Below are 21,421 nucleotides of genomic sequence, written 5' to 3'. Positions count from 1 at the left end.
AATGAACCTTTTATATGAAATCGTTAATTTCCTTCACGAAGGCCTTTAATGAGCCTATTTGCAAATGACAAACCCTAATTAGATTCATCAAACTGCTTCGTCTCAAACACAATATCTAATACGCAAACACAAGTCAATCTCTTGCAGAAGTTCCTACGTCAGTCCGTCATCATATTACAGTCACGATGTAGAAAATACAGATTTTTTCATAATTACTACACCATCAATCAATTTGTATTGGATTAAAGAGCTTGTCTTGTCTTCTTATAGTATTATGCGGAAGAATAATAAAGTAGAATTAGAAATCGCTTACAAATTAGATTTTTTCGTCAAATGCCGTCCTATTTCACGTATGATTAGAAATCCCTTGTTACATGTATAGATTAAGTTTAGAATTTCCACTTCTGTGTGCATTGGTTTTCAATGTATGTGATTTCAAGCAAGATTGTGACATTTCTCTTAATTTCAATATCGAGTGCTAGACATCTTTTTTCGCAATGCAATTACATGGCAAGTTGTCAACTTTATCTTTGACGGGGAAGTCTATCCTTTTAATTAGCTGATATTAGTCAAAGCAGGAAAAACAAATAAGTTAAATTTTGAGCAATATCCGATTAAGGGTAGGACATTTTTTTCAGTTGTCATCAGTGAAATGCAAAATGGAAACACTGTTACGTATCATGCGAGGCTATCTCCAATTTGCTCAGTACAGAAATTGTTAAACTTTCATTTGCTTAGATATTGATGACGGAAAAGATTTGTTTTATACAGGGGTTGTATAGCAACATATTTGCAACAAATATATAAAGGATGAAGGGTATTATTGAACATTTTCTTTAGGGAAAAAATACTTCTTCTTTTTTTCAAGTACAGAGCGAATTGGAGGGAACCTCACATGATAAGTCACAGAGTTGCCAATTTGTGTTTAATTGAATGCAACTTCAAAAAATCATAACTTTCATTGATCTGTTTCTCTAATTAGTTTAAACTTCTTAATTCTTATCAAAACCTACTTAAAAACAGGGTGGACTTCCCCTTTAAAGGAGGGCTCTACTCCAAATCTGTCAAGGGGCAATGGGTATCAGACCTATATTGAATGAGTAGTTAACTGCTAAAATGACAGACTAATAATGTAGTACGTCAAACCCACAGCGTCATTTTGTAATAATGAAAATACGTGTGTGTGTGTGTGTGCGTGTGTGTGTCCATGTGTGTGTGTATTTTGTGCGATTAGGTGTTTGGTTATGTGTGTGTGTGAAGCAGGTTTCGAATTTTTGACATTTACTTCTATTTTACTTTTGCCGTCTCGACAGTCTTTATTGTGTATATCTCTTTCCACTCCTCTTTTGCCAGAAGCTATATACGCTTTAATTAAGTCATCTGTGTTCTGTAGCGCTGGACTAAGGTCTTCATGTCATCATCAAGCACTAGTGGTAGGGAGGTACGAGGGTGTCTTCTCTAGGTTTCCAAGCCCGACTCCCTTCTGAAGTATACTCATCTATGAACTTCTGTACAGGAACATCTCTCGGACGCCACAGGATATGGCCGTGAAGATCTGATTCAGTTCAATAAAACGAACGTTTTTCATCGAGTCGCTGCCAGTATGTCTATACCCCTATTAGTGACTCATTTGCTTTTCTTAAAAGAGCTATTCCCGATTATAGCTTGACCAACAAGTTTAACCGGAATTCTTATGACTTTGATGAGACCTATATACCATTACAATGTCACCAACGCCAATGTCAACGGAAGTTGCATATATCACAAACACCACATTGGCATCATTTAATGCAGCAGATACAAAACCAGAGTTGATTGTATTTTATATTCTAAATACTTTACTATCATCAACTTTGAATATAGTCGTTTTGGTGGCGATTCACCATCAGAGGGAACTTCAAGAATACATGCGATTTCTTTACCAGGCCTTAGCAACAACCGACTTGCTTCTAGGGGTCGTCTGGAGCACATGGTCTACGACTTTCTATTTTTTCCACAATTCTCAAACTTGCTCTGTGATAAGTCGAGTTTTTCCTTTCATAGAACGTGTCATGATTTTGGTAGTTATGGCGTTGCTGTGTGGGATTAGCTTTAATCTCTATCTCCTGATCGCAAGACCACTACGTTACCCCATTATTGTGACAAAAAGAAGATTCTTTACCATCGCGGTGTGTACGTTAATTGCAGTTGTCTTGATCTCTGCAATCCTCCTGCCGATACCATGCTTTCCCTTTTCCCTGTTTACAAATCTACTGATCACGCGTTGCCTAACTCGGGATCAAAGTATTGGATTAAGTTGGATTTCATTTGTAAATTCTTTCATCACAATCATTCCCGTCTGCTTGACGCTGGTCTTAACCTTGTTTATTTACGTAAAACTTCTCGTGATTGCTTATCAAAAGAACCGTGCCGTTGCCCACTTGAAATTACCACCGCCTCGTACTCCAAACGTCGACGTTGATGAGTTGAGGGGACAACTTGAGCAACGGATATACGTTGGGTTCTACAAACGCTTCAAAGGACTCATCACTGTTCTCCTGCTGTGGGGTTCATTCTGTGCCGTTTGGCTTACTTCAGTCATTCACCTGACAACGACCTTGAACCCACTCATACTTGACATGATCTCTGCAACCAATGCATGGACTCAGCCCTTGGTATATTTGCTGACGAACGAAGAAGCCAGGAATTTGTGCTTGGAATACGTCCGACGCCGAATTGCGAGACGTTGACGGTTGATGATAAAGCCTCGAACCTAACAACCCTTAATCATAATGATTTGCTGTTTACATGTTCAATTTCTCACGCAACTTTCCGTGTATTTGTTTACATGCCGAAATATTTTCAATTAGCAGCATGGACATCGACTTGATATTAATTTTTTGATCTGTAATTTGTGATTCTTTAATCTTCATGAATTAGCCGTTCTCACAGCATTCCATTATCTAAAGTGTTTCATGAGAGCAGATGGACACAGCATTTGATAATATGGCGTCGTTGGTTGTATTTTTCGCGTTCAGTCAAATTTGACTTTTTACGCACAGTACGTCTAGTTCTTAAAGCTTATCTGCCATAGTTTACAGGAGGGATTAGAGCGCCCTACAAGGTCACTGGACAGATGGTTATCTCATCAACTCAGCTCTCAGTTAACATAAGAAAAAGAGGATGATGGGGGACCAATGGTCACCGATTATGCATTGTTTGTTATATAGAGGGCGCAAGTAGCTACAAGTAGTGCAGTGGGCCTTTAAAGTAGTCACCCGATCGAAGGATCAAAAGTGTTTTTAATTGATGCAAAATTCATATAATTGCGAAGGAGACCTTACTGATCAAATATAACAGCTTCCATCTTTATAATATGTTTGGGGCCTGCAGTAATCATCTCTCAAAAATATTAATTTTGTTATCCAGATTTTCTGCCTTCAGCCGCGGTCCTCCGTAGAGCGTCAATATTTGTGAGACGGCCCATGCGAGACACAGCTAGCCACAAAGGATTTTACGCCTTTCCATGATATTTATATGATTTTCAGCAAATTATTCGTATTTTCAAGAGAAAAGCTTTCCATCCATATACTATGTGTCACTGTCTATGATTACCAATTATCGTGAATTTTCTTCGGGTGACTACTTTAAGTCACGTCGAGATAGTCGAGTTGTAATAATTTGAAAATAAGCATACACTAATAGTATATGTTTTAAAGTGATGTTCTCTCCCGATTGTAATCTGTTGTAAATAATTTGATTTCATTAACTTTAGATTAAACATATGTTAAAATGTATATGTAAAATACAAAGTCAAGTTACATTTTCTTCGTTATTATTATAATGACTAGGTTAACCTTTAATTCTTCACCGTGGTTACGATGGCATGAAATGCAAGAGCGTTTTCATCGAAACAGATCGTGTGTATATAATCGTAAAATATCAGGTAACATATAGTTTACACAATGTAAATACATAACTAGGGTAACAAGTCTTCTCCTTCTTCATCATCTTCTTTTTCTTCTTCTCCTTCCTTTTTTTCTTCTTCTCCTTCTTTTTCCTCTTCTTTTTCTTCTTCTTCTCCTTCTTCTTCTTGTTGTTGTTGTTCTTCTTCTTCTTGTTGTTGTTGTTGTTCTTCTGCTGCTGCTGCTTCTTCTTCTTCTTCTTCTTCTTCTTCTTCTTCTTCTTCTTCTTCTTCTTCTTCTTCTTCTCTTAATGTTCAAAGGGCTGTGCAGCATAACACGAAGATCCGTAGGAAGATTACCAGTTGTGTATGCAGGCACACTAAACATCGGGCTTACACCCTACACTTCACTCATTGCCGGAAGTGTAGCATATTAACGTGCATAGGGTGTGACTGTGCTCCACATGGGGCCCTCCAGTTAATGTTCTGTCCGATTTAAGGAGTATTTTCCCCTGAACCCGGGCCTGCGTTAAAGCTGATCTAGAGAACTGGTTTCGGAATCGTATGCAGAGAGAATATGGCTAGTATTCAACTGTTTACGTACCCTGCAGTAGATAGACTGTTTGAACCAGTAAAATAAAATAAAAAATCACAAAAACTTGATGGAAATCATCTTCAATAAAAACCACAACTCTCATTTGCACTTAGTGACCTGAGTTATTAAAGTACATGATGTCGGGCCTAATTACCTTGATTTCCTTATCTTTCTATGCTCATTACTCAGCAACTATACATTTTCTACAAAATGTGTACGGCAAACGTCATTTATTTGTAATCTTGAACATTCAGTGTAAGTTTTGTTGAATTCTGTGATAATGTATCTTTTGCCATCACCAGAACTCAGCTAAAATTCTTAAAGAGAGCGCTTACACACAACGCAGGGACAATCATCGTTGCATTTTTGACTGCTCAGCGCAGGACTCGAACCCAACTCGAAACTCATGAGAGCCAGACGACGATCGCCACACCGCCTCCAATGAATCTCTTATATATATCTATATGTTGCTTGTCAAATCTCTTTGATGTTCGATGAAATTTAGACAATTGTCATGTAATAAATGTATAATTGAAAGTAGATCTATAAATTACATGTGCAGATTTATATTCGATAAACATGATAAAGAGTCCACGTGTTTGGTTCATTAAAGTAGTCAAGATAAAAAGATAGGACGCAATTTATGATCAGTACATCATGCTGACAATTCCAATTGTTGTTATTTATTAACAAATATATATATATATATATGCTGTATACATTACTTTTTGTGGTAAAATATATACATGTGTATATACAGTGCGTCCCAGAAAAAACGAAACCCAGTATTATCGATGTTTTATCATAACTTAATCACAATTTTTAATTAATGAATAGCACATATTTGTGAAGCTTAGTTCCTCCTCTTTCATTTGATGCATAGTTCACGCATGAGTGATTCAAAACAATTTAAAGAGGGGGTACCAAAAGGTCATTTGGCGAACGGTATCTGAATTTCAAAGGGAAAATCACATTTCTACAAAGGTCATTTTCTGCCCTTTCATATTACACCTCAATCAGGAAAAATGAGCCAGGAATAACAAAGTTCTGTTTGTTTCAAGTAAAGTTTGCATTTCCACAATTTGATTAAACGAGTTCGTTTTCACTGGCTGCCTGCTGTAGCAACAACCAGAGTTGAAAACGGATTTAAATCGGTTTCGTTGGCGATCAGCCATGCTCAAAAAAGACGAAAGACTTCATGCATGGCTGATCGTCAACGAAATGGAGTTAAGTCTTTTGTTAAATCTGTTTGTTGCTACGGCAGGCTTCCAGTGAAAACGAATTCGTTTAATCAAATTATGGAAATGCAAGGATTACTTTAAATACTTTGTTATCCTGAGTCTGACGTTGATCTCATTGTAGTGTTTTCCTACCAACAACATGAGACAAAGAGGTCAGCATTCTGTTCATATATGGTTTCTAGTTCGTCTCATCCCTGATTTTCTCTACAGCCTGAGCGACTTTGAAGATGGTGAGCTCATCGTTGTGTCTTCCTACCAACATAAGACAAAGAGGTCAGAATTATGTTCATATATGGTTTCTAGTTTGTCTCATCCCTGATTTTCTCTACAGCCTGAGCGACTTTGAAGATGGTGAGCTCATCGTTGTGTCTTCCTACCAACATAAGACAAAGAGATCAGAATTCTGTTCATATATGGTTTCTAGTTTGTCTCATCCCTGATTTTCTCTACAGCCTGAGCGACTTTGAAGATGGTGAGCTCATCGTTGTGTCTTCCTACCAACATAAGACAAAGAGATCAGAATTCTGTTCATATATGGTTTCTAGTTTGTCTCATCCCTGATTTTCTCTACAGCCTGAGCGACTTTGAAGATGGTGAGCTCATCGTTGTGTCTTCCTACCAACATAAGATAAAGAGGTCAGAATTCTGTTCATATATGGTTTCTAGTTTGTCTCATCCCTGATTTTCTCTACAGCCTGAGCGACTTTGAAGATGGTGAGCTCATCGTTGTGTCTTCCTACCAACATAAGACAAAGAGGTCAGAATTATGTTCATATATGGTTTCTAGTTTGTCTCATCCCTGATTTTCTCTACAGCCTGAGCGACTTTGAAGATGGTGAGCTCATCGTTGTGTCTTCCTACCAACATAAGACAAAGAGGTCAGAATTATGTTCATATATGGTTTCTAGTTTGTCTCATCCCTGATTTTCTCTACAGCCTGAGCGACTTTGAAGATGGTGAGCTCATCGTTGTGTCTTCCTACCAACATAAGATAAAGAGGTTAGAATTCTGTCCATATATGGTTTCTAGTTTGTCTCATCCCTGATTTTCTCTACAGCCTGAGCGACTTTGAAGATGGTGAGCTCATCGTTGTGTCTTCCTACCAACATAAGGCCGACTGGTAAGCCTTCTAAAAAGCCTGCATTGACGCTGAGGGCGGGATGACCAGTCAAGTTGAAAGGATGCGTGTTAACATTCACCTCGGAAGCTCGTCTGTGGTACTCTGTAGGAATAATGATGGCACAGGATGTGGGATCGGAAAAGACTTATGTTATTCTTACATCGGGAAGTACAGATTCACGTGATTATTCTAGTCAATTACACCTTAACCAGTGGGTAACACAAAACTGGTCATAAATCAAGAATATTTTGTTTTTTAATTCATGTATGAAACTAGGTGAATGAATGATATGAAATAAAGAAGTTGAAGTAATTATTTCATAATTACGTTGTATGGAGATAAATTACATTTGCATATTTTGAAGAAATATCAAATTAATTTTTTTCGAAATTCCTATATATAAAATAATAATGCAGGCTAAAGATGTAATAGTGCCAGTGTTTTCAGTATAATAAGGAGGCATTTTCTGCAAGAGTGTATTCAGTTTAACCCGAGTACGCGTTTATTTGCAAAGAATCAAGCAAACCACAAGTATGTGTCGCTTGATTTTGAAACCGATGAATAAATTATTTTTGTTTTGTTTTACTATCCCATCTGTCATATCCCGCAATAATTTTTCTTGATAATCCAAAAATTATTTTGGTGGAGTGAGGTCCTTTTTCTTCTTATTATTATTCTCATGAAGTGAATTTCAATATTTACCACAAATAGGATCATCCTTTGACAGCAGTTTGGTTGCAGTGAAAGGTATGGTAGGCATGGCAATGATGTCAACCTCTTCAAGAGCTTTCTCGTAGGCCTCACGAAGCAGGATAGTAAGATTGCGGCCCCTTCCATACACTTGGCCATGGTAATTCTTCTTCAGATACTCTGCTTTCATTAGGGCGAGCTGAAAATATATAAATTCACCGACAATCAAGCTTCAACCAACCTTAAAATAGAGTACGCAGGTCGCAGGATTCATCGACATTGAGTCTTGTAAATTGTAAATGTACATGTCCCTGCCCCAGGTCCCTGCTTAAACAACGTTTTCACGAGAGCGGACCACATTCGGTCATTCTTGAGAACTAATATTATTTTATACAGTAGGTTTACGGTTGCACCATGTCAGAAAGAGTGGTGAAGATTGGGGAGTCCTGAAAAGGACTAATATTACTTTCTTACAATGTGAATATTCATTAGGCCCTAAATTTTGCAAACATTGAAATTGATGAAAATCAGGGTCCCATTTTATAACCTTAAAAAATATTGTATTAATCTGAAAACCTCTGATTCAGTGCAGTGACTTGCGATTGATTGGTGACGGATTAAGGGCAATTGTTTTATCAGACGGAGTATTTGTGGTGGACTAATTTACAAATAGGCTTCTTCACAAATGTCAAAATATAATCATCTTTGTTACAAATTAAATCATCATTTGATTTTAAAAGCCCACTAAAATCGTTTATTACAAGTTGTTGAGATTGTAGACAAATCCAAAATGTCGTCGCCGCGGCACACTAATTTCTAAAACTTCTTTACCTTCATATGATCTGAGATGTCGTTCGGACGAGATTTAAACATTTTCCCAGACTCGTTGATGAATCCAGAAGGATAAAAACCAGGATGACCACTCCCAACACCTTCGAGATATATGACATAATGAAACTTAAGTTCACAAAGAATAAACCAATGCAGAACATAGGTAAAATAAGATGACTGTTACCACCCTAGGAATTGGATACCCCCTCCCAGAGCCTCCCCTCCCACATATCATTTACTCAGACTGACACCTCCCCCCCCCCCCACCCTACACACACACACACACACACACATGCACATACACCTATTATATATTTAGCCTCTATTAAGAACATCATTATCCTCAGCCCGGCTTTATTGCCTCGCTGCATTGGTAAGATACTGGGTAATTGGTTCTCTTATGTACTCCTTTATCTCACCTGGGTCGAGTGTCAAGGGCATAGGTACGGTGGGTACTGGGGCACGTGCCCCCTCCCCCCCCCCCCGCCCCCTTGTTTAAATTTATTATTATCCACTAAACGACAACGCCTCCATATACCTAGGTTACTCACAGATCAATGCTGATTATTTATTATATTACTTTAAAACCTCAACCTCTAATGACAATTAAAAAAAACTCTTTAAAGTATAATACCTCCATGACGCACAGTTGTTTCAAAAACCCCTTCTGCAATGCAGTTCCATATACCAGGAGCTATAAAGAAAAATGAAATTCTGATGTTATCGTTCTCACGGCCACACAATTAGTGCTTCCAATAATTTAGGTTTTTTTTTTGTACTCCATTATTTCGATGTTCCATATACAAATTGAAGTGATATCTCCAGTAACAAATTTTTACCAATTACGAAATTCCTCGAAAAAGAACATTTTTTTGCGCCATTTCATGTAACATTGATTTCTATCTATCCAAAAAGATAAAAGAACATGTACAGTTTGACTTGCAAAAGGTCTTAAGGTATTACAAAGTTTTGCTATGGGGTCATGACTTTGGTGCAAATGAACATATTAGAAGCATAAGCGATATTACAATATTCAATGATCGTTGTTGCGGTTGAAATCGAGTCCAAAGTGATGAAATTGTAAATAATAAACTCTTTATATTGAATAGCGCCCTCTCAAGACTGATATTACTTTTACTTTAAAATTTTACTTTAAAAAGATATACAATTAATATTTTTAAGACTTAGAAAGTGCACATTGAATAGTAAGCTTAGAGAATTTCAATTTAAAATGCTTTATAATATTATATATACTAAATTACATTTATATAAATTTAAAATGGTTAATAGTAATTTATGTTCTTTTTGTGGTAAATATGAGGAAACTTACGAGCATTTATTTTGTCTTTGTGAGAAAGTAAAACCAATTTGGGAAGAGTGTGGGAATTTATTTAATTTAGTAGAAATTACAAATATAAATTGGAAAGGTATCCATACAGGGAAAGTTGAGTTTAACATAGGGAAAGAACAGTTATTAAATCATATCATAATTTTGATAAAATATATGATATTTATAGATAGTAAAAATAGACAAAAACCACCAACTTATTTGGAGATTAAGAAAAGATTATTAGAAAATAGAAAGGAGGAGAAGAAATTAGCTGGGGACCGAGGTACACTCACATATCATTTTAGAAAGTGGGACAATTTAGAATAGCTTCGTGCAGAATAAATAAAATAAGGAAGGCGAATAGAAGCAATGAAATGGACATGGCTGATATAATGGTCGAGATTCCCACAAAATGTAGGCATGTGGGGGTTTGTGTGGGTGTCTGTGCACGTGTGTGTATGTGTGTATGTAAGTATTTTTTTTTCTTTTTTTCTTTTTCTTTCTTCTCTTAAATGTCTTTTTATGTTCATGCCTTCTTCATGCATGCATGTTTCATGCTTTATTTGATGTAAATAGTAAAAGTTCATTTGTATTATTTAGATGTGAATGTAAAATCATATTCTATATAATAATATTAACATGCAGATTATTTTATGTATTGATTTTGTTATTATTTGTGAAAAGCAATGGAGAAAATAAAATATCATTGAAAACAAACAAAAACTGTTTTTTTTTGTTTTTTTTTACTACAATCTACCGATTTGCTATTTCCGTTTGGAAATTATATATCGAACTGCATATTCTGAGATTGTCATGGTCGCAGCTACCATGGAATGGCCTTAGGCGCTATTTAAAATATTTAAAATTTACCGGGAGCACCGGTAAATTTTTGATTATTCAATTTCTCGAAAGCAGAAGTGTTTTAGGGGCTAAATTTTATTGTGCTTATCATCCACAGGGGCATCCAAATATATCAACATTAATAAAATTATTATCAATCCAATTTTCAAAATTTCCCAAATTTTGCATTACCTTTAAGAGACTTTAAGGAGCTTTCAAATTTTAATGTAGACTGGTGATTATCGATTTGCGATGAAACCGATGCACACAAATACAAGACATTAATGACTTTGGGCAGACGGTATTTCATTTGACTGACTGAAAGTCATTTCTGTACCTTTCAAATGAAGAGGAACTGATATTCTCCCTATGCTAGCTCCAAACATTGATAACTTGTTGACAAGATTCTCCACGATACCACTGACTGCTGAATCTGCTTTTGGGTTATTCAATCCTTCTTCTAATAGACCGATACGAATCCCGGATACACTTGAACCTTCAAGCTAAATAAAGGAGGAGGAAAATAATTACCAATTAGCACGATGAACATATTACACTTCATAGAATCTTTCCCCTTGACTAGAGTTGGAAATAAAGAATTCTATAGCATGTAAGGTTATTTTGTCCACAGTTCGTCATTTCTGTATATCCGAAAGCATGCGTTTACTCCGAGACATCCCTGTAAAGCGACAGTCCGCCGGACCGGAATTGTCGGTTTGGCGGAACCCTAAAAAAAAGTTGTCAAAATGCCAAAGAGACCAATGTTCTTTTCAGAAGGTTATTATCGGTCTCTTAGGCTGCCTGTCGGTCTCGTGGGCTGTAGTCGTTTACTCACCTCTTTTATATATTCCGGTACTGTAATGTGTTGGCACTGTCTATGATCGTTTCCATGGTCGTATCCAGCAATCACCTGAAAGTTAAATTGCAAAATAAAAGAATCACTTTACAGAGTAGCTCTATTTTATCGACATCAGACTTACCAATACAAGTGAATACTTATAGTACACAACTTTACTATTATTAATAGAAGCACTCCAAATAATAGGAGAGGACAAAGAGGAAGAAGAAGAAGAAGAAGAAGAAGAAGAAGAAGAAGAAGAAGAAGAAGTAGAAGAAGGATGAAGGATAAGGAGGAGAAGAAGAAGAAGAAGACGAGAAAGAAGAAAAAGAAGGAGAAGAAGAGGATGAAGAAGAAGGAGAAGAAATGATTAGAAGAAGACTTATATATATTTATTTTTTTAAGGCTCTGAAAAGCCGAATAAAAGGGATAGGGATTATTTAGACTTCATACCTCGAGAAGCTGGGCGCAATCATGAACCGTTCTTGCCATTGGGCCAATGTGGTCAAAAGAAGGCTCTATAGACCAGACGCCTGTGTAAGGGACAAGCCCATAGGTTGGTTTTAGACCAACAATGCCAGTCCATGCTGCAGGCATGCGAATCGAACCGCCTTGATCACTTCCGATGGCCATATCAACGTCACCAGCCAAAACCTGAACAAGAAATAAAGAAGTTGAAAAAAAATGCCGGGTTTCTGTAGTATAGAAAGTTACAATTAATCGAATCTCCTTGAATCAATAACTTACAATTCTACGATTAAGTTTATGTTACAGATAGATAAAATACATGAGATATGAGGGTGTGAGTAAGAGAGAGAGGGGAGGGGGTTGGGTAGAGTTGTCTCGTCGAGGGAGCAAGAAAGATACAAATTACTTGAGCAATATAAACAATATGAACATCATCGAAAACAGCATTACATAGTAACATATAACAGAAAATAAGTGTTTTTTTTTAAGTCTTACGAACTGCGACTTGTTATCCGCTGTGACGACTTCGAGAGAGACTACAACTATAATACTTGTATTTTCCCGAAGTTTCACCAGCAATCATTAAAAACCAGTGTCAAATGTCATTGTCAACCTTAATACACTGTTGGTCATAATAGTGGAATAATTATTTTTATCCCAAAATTATGGAATGATTTTGACAATTATTTATTCCTAATAGATCTAGATAATAGTATACATTCTCAGATTTTATTGAATAATAATTTGCGAGTGATTGTTTTGCGTGACTGCTGAATCATGTGTGTGCTACTATGCTAATCAACTAGGATACCTACGTCTTTAAGTCATAACTGACATTAATGAGAATTAATGCCTCACAAAAGGGCACTAATATAGCACATCGACATGGTTTTGATCCTGGGGCCTAACAGTAAGGGGGCCATTGCTTAGCCACTGAATCGTGACTGGACGCAGCGGGGGCTAGGGTACGGGGCCGCCCCCACAAATACAAAAAAACAAAGAAAATTTATTTTATAAAGCCACGATGCTGACTAGTTTTGACGAAATACACCGTATATTTATAAGGTCGAGGTAAATGACAATGGGTACATGCGCAGCCAGGCGCGTACGCAGGATTTTTTGAGGGGGGGGGGGTTTTAAAATTTGAAAATCACGCCGAAATTTCGCAACGACTCAGCCAGCAGCTGAATAAGCGGGGGGGGGGGGGGATGGGGTAAGAGGACACATTTTTTATTTTGTTTTGGTCCCAAAAATTTCGCAACGACTCAGCTAGCCGCTGAATAAGCGGGGGAAAAATTTGGCCGATCGATATTTCGTTTCGTGGGGGGGGGGGGTTAGGTCTGCTTTTTGGGGTCACCTATTAACACAATTTTTTTTTTTTGTTATTATTATTATTTTTTATTAAAAAAGGAAACTAAAGGGGGGTCCTCTAAAACACACACATACAAAGAGTTAAAGGGGGGTTCAAACCCCCCCCCCCCCCCCTGCGTACGCGCCTTTGCGCAGGTATAGGGAAATTAGCCCCAGGCTCCGGGTTTATAAATTTGGAGACATTGGCACGTTGGCATTAATATATTGTTCGGTAATTGGTTGCTAGTTTTGTCGGTTATCGGTGACCTCTACCCCTCCCCCCCCCCCTAAAAAGGTCTAGCGACTCCCCTGTTCTAGAGAAATGATGACAAATAAGGATTACGAGTGGTAATTCGACAAGACTGGGTAGCTGAGCATGCAGTTATTACGAAAAAGTATAGTGGATGGATCAAGATCATTTACCAATGTAATGTGGGTGTGGCCAGTATAGTGGATGGATCAAGATCATTTACCAATGTAATGTGGGTGTGGCCAGTATAGTGGATGGATCAAGATCATTAACCAATGTAATGTGGGTGTGGCCAGTATAGTGGATGGATCAATATCATTAACCAATGTGATGTGGGTGTGGCCAGTATAGTGGATGGATCAAGATCATTAACCAATGTGATGTGGGTGTGGCCAGTATAGTGGATGGATCAAGATCATTTACCAATGTAATGTGGGTGTGGCCAGTATAGTGGATGGATCAAGATCATTAACCAATGTGATGTGGGTGTGGCCAGTATAGTGGATGGATCAAGATCATTTACCAATGTAATGTGGGTGTGGCCAGTATAGTGGATGGATCAAGATCATTAACCAATGTAATGTGGGTGTGGCCAGTATAGTGGATGGATCAATATCATTAACCAATGTGATGTGGGTGTGGCCAGTATAGTGGATGGATCAAGATCATTAACCAATGTGATGTGGATGTGGCCAGTATAGTGGATGGATCAAGATCATTAACCAATGTGATGTGGATGTGGCCAGTATAGTGGATGGATCAAGATCATTAACCAATGTAATGTGGGTGTGGCCAGTATAGTGGATGGATCAAGATCATTAACCAATGTGATGTGGGTGTGCCGGGCTCTAGAAGATGTTGACCCTAAGAATGTTCTTAATTATAAACATTTGAGAAACCACAAAAACTGTCACCTCACATTCGGGCAGCAATGTTGTTTTTTGTAATTTTCATATCTAGTATATTTTGACTAAATGACAGTAAGAGACTATTATTTACTTACACTTCATCAACAGTTCATGACCCTATCATATTTAATAAGAGAGGTATATAGTAAACAATATGCACTATAGCTCACAAAAAGTATACGGCCTAAATAGAAAGTTGATTGACAAGAGACATCTTTTCACCTCTGACAACTTAATAGTAAATATTGCAATACCTCAGCCACACCGCCTCATCGATTCCAAACCGACTGATTCCCTGCCATTGCAGGTAAAAAAAAAAATAGGATTGATGTCGGTCTGGCGTCCGTTTAGTCGATGTGCCTTTGGTATAATTCATGTAAATTCTAGAATACCCCAGTCACAACAACGAGACCGACAACAGTCTGAACAACAAATCGCTGTACCCCACATTGTCAATGGGTCGTTGTGGAGTCGGTGTGGAATCGGTGTGGAATCGGTTTGGTGGTTTGACGCAGGTGTGAAGACGTACCACCACAGCACTGCCCGAGCTGGATCCACCAGACGATCTTGTAGTATCGTGAGGGTTCATCACAGGACCTTTGGCTGCTGTATAACTGCTCCCAGATAAACACAAGTTTTCACATACTGTTTTACCGGCAATAGACCCTCCTGTTGGTGCAAATGTTCTAAATGTTAAGATGGAATTTTTCTTTGAGGGAAAGTGACACTCGTTCCAAGCAGAACGAATTCAAGAAACCTTTCTCTTGTATTTGCATTTACAATGTGCGTTCTTTGAAAGTGTTTTGTTCTGTATTAATTGGTATTTGAAAAGACATTGTAATTTTAGATTTTTCTCTACCAAATGATTATATGCTCATAAGGAATTCCCTGCAAGAACCAACTTATGAGTACTTTTCACAATAACCCCGTGAGTAACGATGTTTTTGCTTTTGAAGTAGATTCTTTTAACAAAATTCTACAATTAAGATGTTTCTATCTTAACAGGTTAATCAGACCGACACCAGGATGACAACAGTCCGAACAAGCAAATGGCTATGTAGTTTAGAATGACCAGTTTAGAATCGGGCAGCCTTAGAGTCGGCGTGGGATCAGTGGACTTGGTTTTTCGATGTGACAGAGGTAACTTGTTTGAACACCAACCTTCGTCTAGTATTCTGGTTACGACCGTTGCATCAAAGTCGGGTGTGAATCCTTCCAGAGCGTGGCATCCATTCATCATAGGAACCCCTGCTACTGCTGCATTGTCCTTGATTGCGACTCGTTTTCCCGCCAATTTACCACCGCTGGCTCCCTGGATCTCGCACCTCCAGTACCTGATCTTACGGGGCAGACAGAAGGAATAATAAAGTAAATCGGTTCTTCAGTATAACGCCTGCGTACGAAATGCCGACTACCACGGTTATATCATGGACCTAAGAAAAGATTCGTGTCCCTAACAATTTACCTCAACTGGCTCCCTCGCATCTCCATTTCTTGAGATCATGTATATAGGGTCGGGAAAGGGGGCAAAGGGAATTATACCGATTACAATTGGAAAGGAAATGTATGCAACATCTGACATCATTCGTTTCAAACATTATCTTCAAATATGAAGATCACATTTTACAACCAAACTTTCAGTCGGTGTTTGTTTTAAAAATATTCGTTATCATAAAACACTTTGGACTGAAATCTACTCGACCCTCCCCCCAAAAAATGAATAAAGTCTATGCTAAAAAGTAATTAGTCTTGTAGATTTATGAAAATACCGCTGGTTGAACGGTTTTTGTACAATACGATTACGAGTTCTAATCTTAGTTCTTCGACTTTTGTTTTCGTGCACTTGTTCATTCGGTAAATAAGAAATGTCGCCAGATCAGCTTCACCTCTTACATAGTGAATGTGTAGACCTTATGAGAGCGATGGGGACTCGAAACCCCCCTACCCTACACATCACAGCCCCATTGGTGGATCTAGGAGCATATGTGGCACATGACCCCCCCCCCCCCCCCCCACCACCACCACCTCCCTCCGCAAAACCAAATGTGTCCCCTTTTCGTGCCAAGGGTAAAGGGTATGTGCCCTTGCGGCAAAAACTAATTCTGTACAGTAAACCCCCCCCCCCCCCGCCCCTCCTTTTTTTAGCTACTACATTATGTGTACATACCATGCATTATAAGGATTGTCCTGTTGTTTTGGTCTGTACCCTGGAAGTCTTGGATATCTGGTAGGCAGTCTCGGTTCAACCAGATGCTCTACACTGTTTATGCTGTCAATGCTTTCTCCGATAATCGCTTTGTATTTCTGAAAGATTCCAGAAAAAAAGCAAACAAAAACTGGTAATATTGACACAACGCGGCAGCAATAGTTAATGTGCAATAAGGATGATATTCTTCAAACAGTTAACAATCTTATTTCCATTGCCTGCAAAAATTAAGATCTAAAATATCGGTAGCCTATGACTTTTATTCATTCGTTTTGTTCTGTGTGGTATTGTTTCCTGTTGTATGTTGCTGGTTTTTTTTCTCATCATTTTTTGGGGTGTATTTTTTAAAAATACATGAGTGTGAACTATACCAGTCTCTTTATGTCCACTGTGTTATATCACCGAATGATCATGTGTAACCTTGTATTCGTAATAAAATATCGTAGTGTGAGTCACGCTTTTGCTGGGGTATCGGTGTCACGAGGGAGGGGGCTGCACCAGGGCTCTGGGAACGATTTTGTCACCGAAGGTGCTGCAGGTCCCTGGGAACGATTTTTTCGATATATATATATATATATATATGTGCCCCCCTGAAAAAATTCCGGGGGTGCTGCAGCACCCCCAGCACCCCCGCTTCCCAGGGCCATGGTCTGCACAAGGTTTACTCAGTGAATGAATATTTAGGGAGAGTGGAAAGTTTAGGTTCACTCCGCCTTCCCATTTCCACACCCTCTCTCTCCCTCCCTCTCTCTCTCTCTCTCTCTCTCTCTCTCTCTCTTTTCTTTTGTTCCACTATGTAGGCACACGTTTCACTGCCCAAGCCGACCCATCAATATAAAAGGTTTTGCCGACCCGGTTCTAGTTGGTATATGTGGTGTATACTGCTTTGTTGGACAGGCACAAAACAAAAGAATATACACCATGTTGTGACCAACTGAAACCAAGTTGGCCAAATTCTGTATAAAGGTGGCTCTGTACCCAAGTAGCTTGTATCGGTTCTTCTTGTGAATAAGCAGTTGGTCATACCTGAATATCATCATCTTCGTATTGGAAGCCAAGATCTTTTGCGATATCTTTCACCTGGGCTAGGGTGGGTTTTCTCACTGCAGGACAGTTGTACAGATCTAAAGAATTACAAAAATGTGTTTTTAAAACAGTATTCCATATTGTCCTAGCTCTCTAGGATTATATTTTGGCTGATGGCTGCAAGGGGAAAATCACAATGGCGTCTATAGAAAAGTGTTTTGTCATTATCATTATTGTTAACATTATTATTATCATTATTGTCATTTGTCAATAATATTATTATTATTATTGTTATTATTATTATTATTATTATTATTATTATTATTATATTATTATTATTATTATTATTATTATTATTATTATTATTATGATTATGATTGTAATTATCATTATTATTATTAGCATAATTCTTAACCTTATTACTATAATTATCGTCATCATCCTCATCGTGTGGTGAGTGATCGAGACACGAACACCCCATCAAAAATGACATACTAAAGAATACTAAACAAAGGCATAATCAGATGATCATGGTGGCATCGCTGGAGGGATGTGTGTCTGTGCGTGTCACCCAATCCCCCGGGGGTCTCAGTCAAGTAGAAATACTAGGGCGCGGAAGGCAAAGAGGACTGGAGAATTCTCTCAACCGAGATCAAATAATGTATGCAGTTCGGATTCTGTCTATTGAAATACTATTATTCTTATCAGGTGAATGAAATCATTTGTATTGAGGCACTTCACAAAGAAATTTGGTTACATTACGAAAATAAATCTGTGCATGTGCGAACCAGAATTTTCTCCGTCTTGTTGATTTTCACGACCGTTCTCAGCCACAAAAGCGTTCGTTCCCTAAACTCCCTAAAGTCTTTGTGAAGTGCCTCAATACAAATTATTTCATTCGCCTGATAAGAATAATAGTATTTCAATAGACAGAATCCGAACTGCATACATAATTTGATCTCGGTTGAGTGAATTATGCGGTCCTCTTTGCCTTCCGTCTCGTTACTAAAGCGCCCTACTGTATGCATGCGTGCATGACCACAGGTTTCCCAGTCACCCCCATAAACGAGGATTTCTTCTTAATTGGAAGCCAAAGCACACCCTAAATGATGTTTTTCGCGTGGTTTTTCCCGGATTCACATCCTAAACGGTTTTTGGTGTTTAAAGTGTACTCCTAAACAAGTATTGTAAAATTGAAACCCCTTGAGCATTTTGAAGCCTGGAAGGGATTACCATTCAAGTTGTTGACTATGTAATAAACTGAACTTGAACTTGAAATAAATCAAAATGCGCTTATGATGAAAAATTCACAATGTATAAACATTTTTTTTCAATAGAGAAGCAATAACATCAACCTATACACTTCCAAATGGGTTTAATGCACAACTATTATAAGTCCTTTCTTTGAAGAAGAAAAAAAATCATTTTAAATTTGATCTATTTTATGTAAAGTACATGTAGTGTTTACAAAAACTACACAATTTACGATGAACATTTACTATAATGCTACCATGCAAAACAAAATATAAGGGACCAGCTATAGGCGTGAGACTTGGTAGGTCTGGGTTTGCATCACGGGCATCAATCTTGATCTACTGAAGATCTAAAGACCGGCAGGCACAGACGGCGGCCGGTAGTCTCACCAATGGACATTATTACCCCTTATTTTCCACCGGCCCGGGTCTGGCCCTGAGACTAGAAAAATACCGCTGAGCGCTAATACCAGCGCGTACAGCAGGATTTTGAACCATTTTGAAAAAGTTCCCTTTTTCTTGAAAATGGCCCGAAATAGACGTTTTTAAACCGCGCGGACCGCGTCCAATCTATAAAAAAAAACACCCTTTATACGTGTTTTCCTGGTCACGCATGCTTACAGTATTTATATTTGACTGAGACCCCCTGGCACAATCCCCACATTTTCTGTAATCTTTAGTATTGGGGGGTGGGGATTTTTTTGTAAATGTTGAGGTGAACCGGGAAACTTTGTGCTATTTCACCCACTATCATATATGCAATAAATATTTACAGAGTTACACGTAGATCGTATAAAGCCTAAAATCAAGATTGTGTCCCACTTCACCAAGAACTCCCTTAGGCTTTATACAAGGTTCGTTGTCATTTATATTCTTAAGCCATTTATAATGTTCATATTGGCGTTTCAAACCTAGTAGCTAGGGCGAGATCCTACAGTATAACTTATGTAACGTCAAACATATCCCATGGTAGAAGAATTTTCGATCATAATGACACACTCGACTGGATATATAACAACTTTCGTAGGCCTACTGCCTCCAAACTGTAATGTAATGCTATCCTTTGGAATTCATGTTGTCAGAGATAAATACAATGCTGGATATTAACTCCACGCTAACTGATGTATTCGCCCATTACAAGAAATTACAACCTCACAATGTTCTGAACTCACCATTAGCTGCACGACCACTACTATGTGATGCCATTCTATGTATAGACTGAACGCCAATGAATTGCTTCATGCCGTTATATTGTAAACACGGCACAAAGGACAGGTTATTGTCCGTAATCTCTTTTATTGTCGACATTGCCATTGTCGATAGAAATGTTTATATGGAGATACGAGATACGCGCGTCGATCTCTGTTACATTACAAAATGACTGCAGATCATGTTCAGACGGAACCTGTCCGGTTCAAGCCTGGGTCACGTTGTACCTGATAAATGTAAATGATACTATGCAATAATTATGATTGATACACTATAAAAACAAACAATTCACATTCACACACACACGCCCACACAGGCAAACTCACACATGCAGTCACAAAAGACCCGAAGTAAACAGGATTACGTATTGATGGCTATAATTCGCTTTGAAGGAAGGTCGGTTTTATTAGGGTGCGTTCAAGCGATTTTTTGAAGCTATGAAAACCATGTTTTAAAGGTACTATGTCCCATTTGCAGGCCAAAAAATGAAAAGGTTAAATTCGAACGGCTAAAAAAAGGGGGGCTTGAAAATGTCTCTAAGTGGGAAAATAACAACGGATAGTCAATCTGTTCGAAACGTCGAGCCACTCATCCTCTCCAAGCGCTATAGTTCTTAAAACTATAAGCTAAGAAAGATAACAAACAGTCCTTTCCAGGACTACACACCCCCAAGAAAGATTACCGAGTCAGAGTCCTTTAATTTTCAGGACTCCTCAATCCTCTCTCTATCTCTCACACATGGTGCACCCGCAAGCCTACTGTATAACGACTATAAGTTGTCGAATCGACTTAAGTGCTACCAAGTCAGTAAGTAATAGTCTGATTTTCAGACCATTGTACCGAATGGTCGTACGTTTTGTGCTGCGCAAAGATTCAATCCTTTTTTGGCGGCCATTACAAGAAGCGGGTTATTGATGTAGACAAAATGTTATGTATGTTTTTACCAAAGAAGAAGAAAAAAACAGTCAGTCACTCAATAGTGTCTGATAGTGAAGTCTAGCAAGTAAACGGGTTTCTTTGCATAATTTGAATATTAGGACAATGCTGACGGTTTAATTTCACAGATAGGACATACATGAATCCTGCAAAGTTCTACAGAATTTAATGTTGGCTGCAAAAGGGACATAGTATCTTTAAACCAAACGTCTTTGAAAACAGTGGTTCTAATAGCCGCTTGAATGCACTCTAAGACACATATTCTTTGTACATCCGTAGTCATTAAAGATGAAGTTGAGTTCTGGTAATGTGATTGCGTTGTGAAAGAAACGGTGTGGAATCGACCAAAAAAAGGTTGATCATCTAGCATATAAGAATTTGTGTGTATTGCAAGGTTCTGGAATCATCAAAATGATAAGAAATTTGGCCAAGTCTTGGTAAAGTTAC

At 38.1% G+C, this 21,421-nt stretch overlaps 1 protein-coding gene across 1 annotated transcript; it reads right to left on the bottom strand.

Moving 5' to 3' along the window:
• Positions 1–5,471: 5,471 nt before the first annotated feature.
• Positions 5,472–20,274, bottom strand: LOC115918304 (amidase-like). The gene is made up of 12 exons (XM_030972844.1): positions 20,002–20,274; positions 17,577–17,674; positions 16,512–16,648; positions 15,506–15,678; positions 14,874–15,013; positions 11,822–12,022; positions 11,366–11,440; positions 10,868–11,033; positions 8,995–9,054; positions 8,361–8,461; positions 7,542–7,728; positions 5,472–6,941 (listed from the first exon to the last, which is right to left on the bottom strand). Exons 1-12 carry the CDS (start codon positions 20,141–20,143, stop codon positions 6,745–6,747), a joined length of 1,677 nt encoding a protein of 558 aa, XP_030828704.1. The 5' UTR covers positions 20,144–20,274; the 3' UTR covers positions 5,472–6,744.
• Between the last annotated feature and the right edge of the window lie 1,147 nt (positions 20,275–21,421).

The sequence above is a fragment of the Strongylocentrotus purpuratus genome, unplaced genomic scaffold, assembly GCF_000002235.5.
Source record: "Strongylocentrotus purpuratus isolate Spur 01 unplaced genomic scaffold, Spur_5.0 spur5_scaffold_6, whole genome shotgun sequence".
In the NCBI taxonomy this organism is placed as follows: Eukaryota; Metazoa; Echinodermata; class Echinoidea; order Camarodonta; family Strongylocentrotidae; genus Strongylocentrotus; species Strongylocentrotus purpuratus.
Note: the sequence above shows the minus strand (reverse complement) of the source record. Positions and strands in the feature narration are given on the sequence as shown.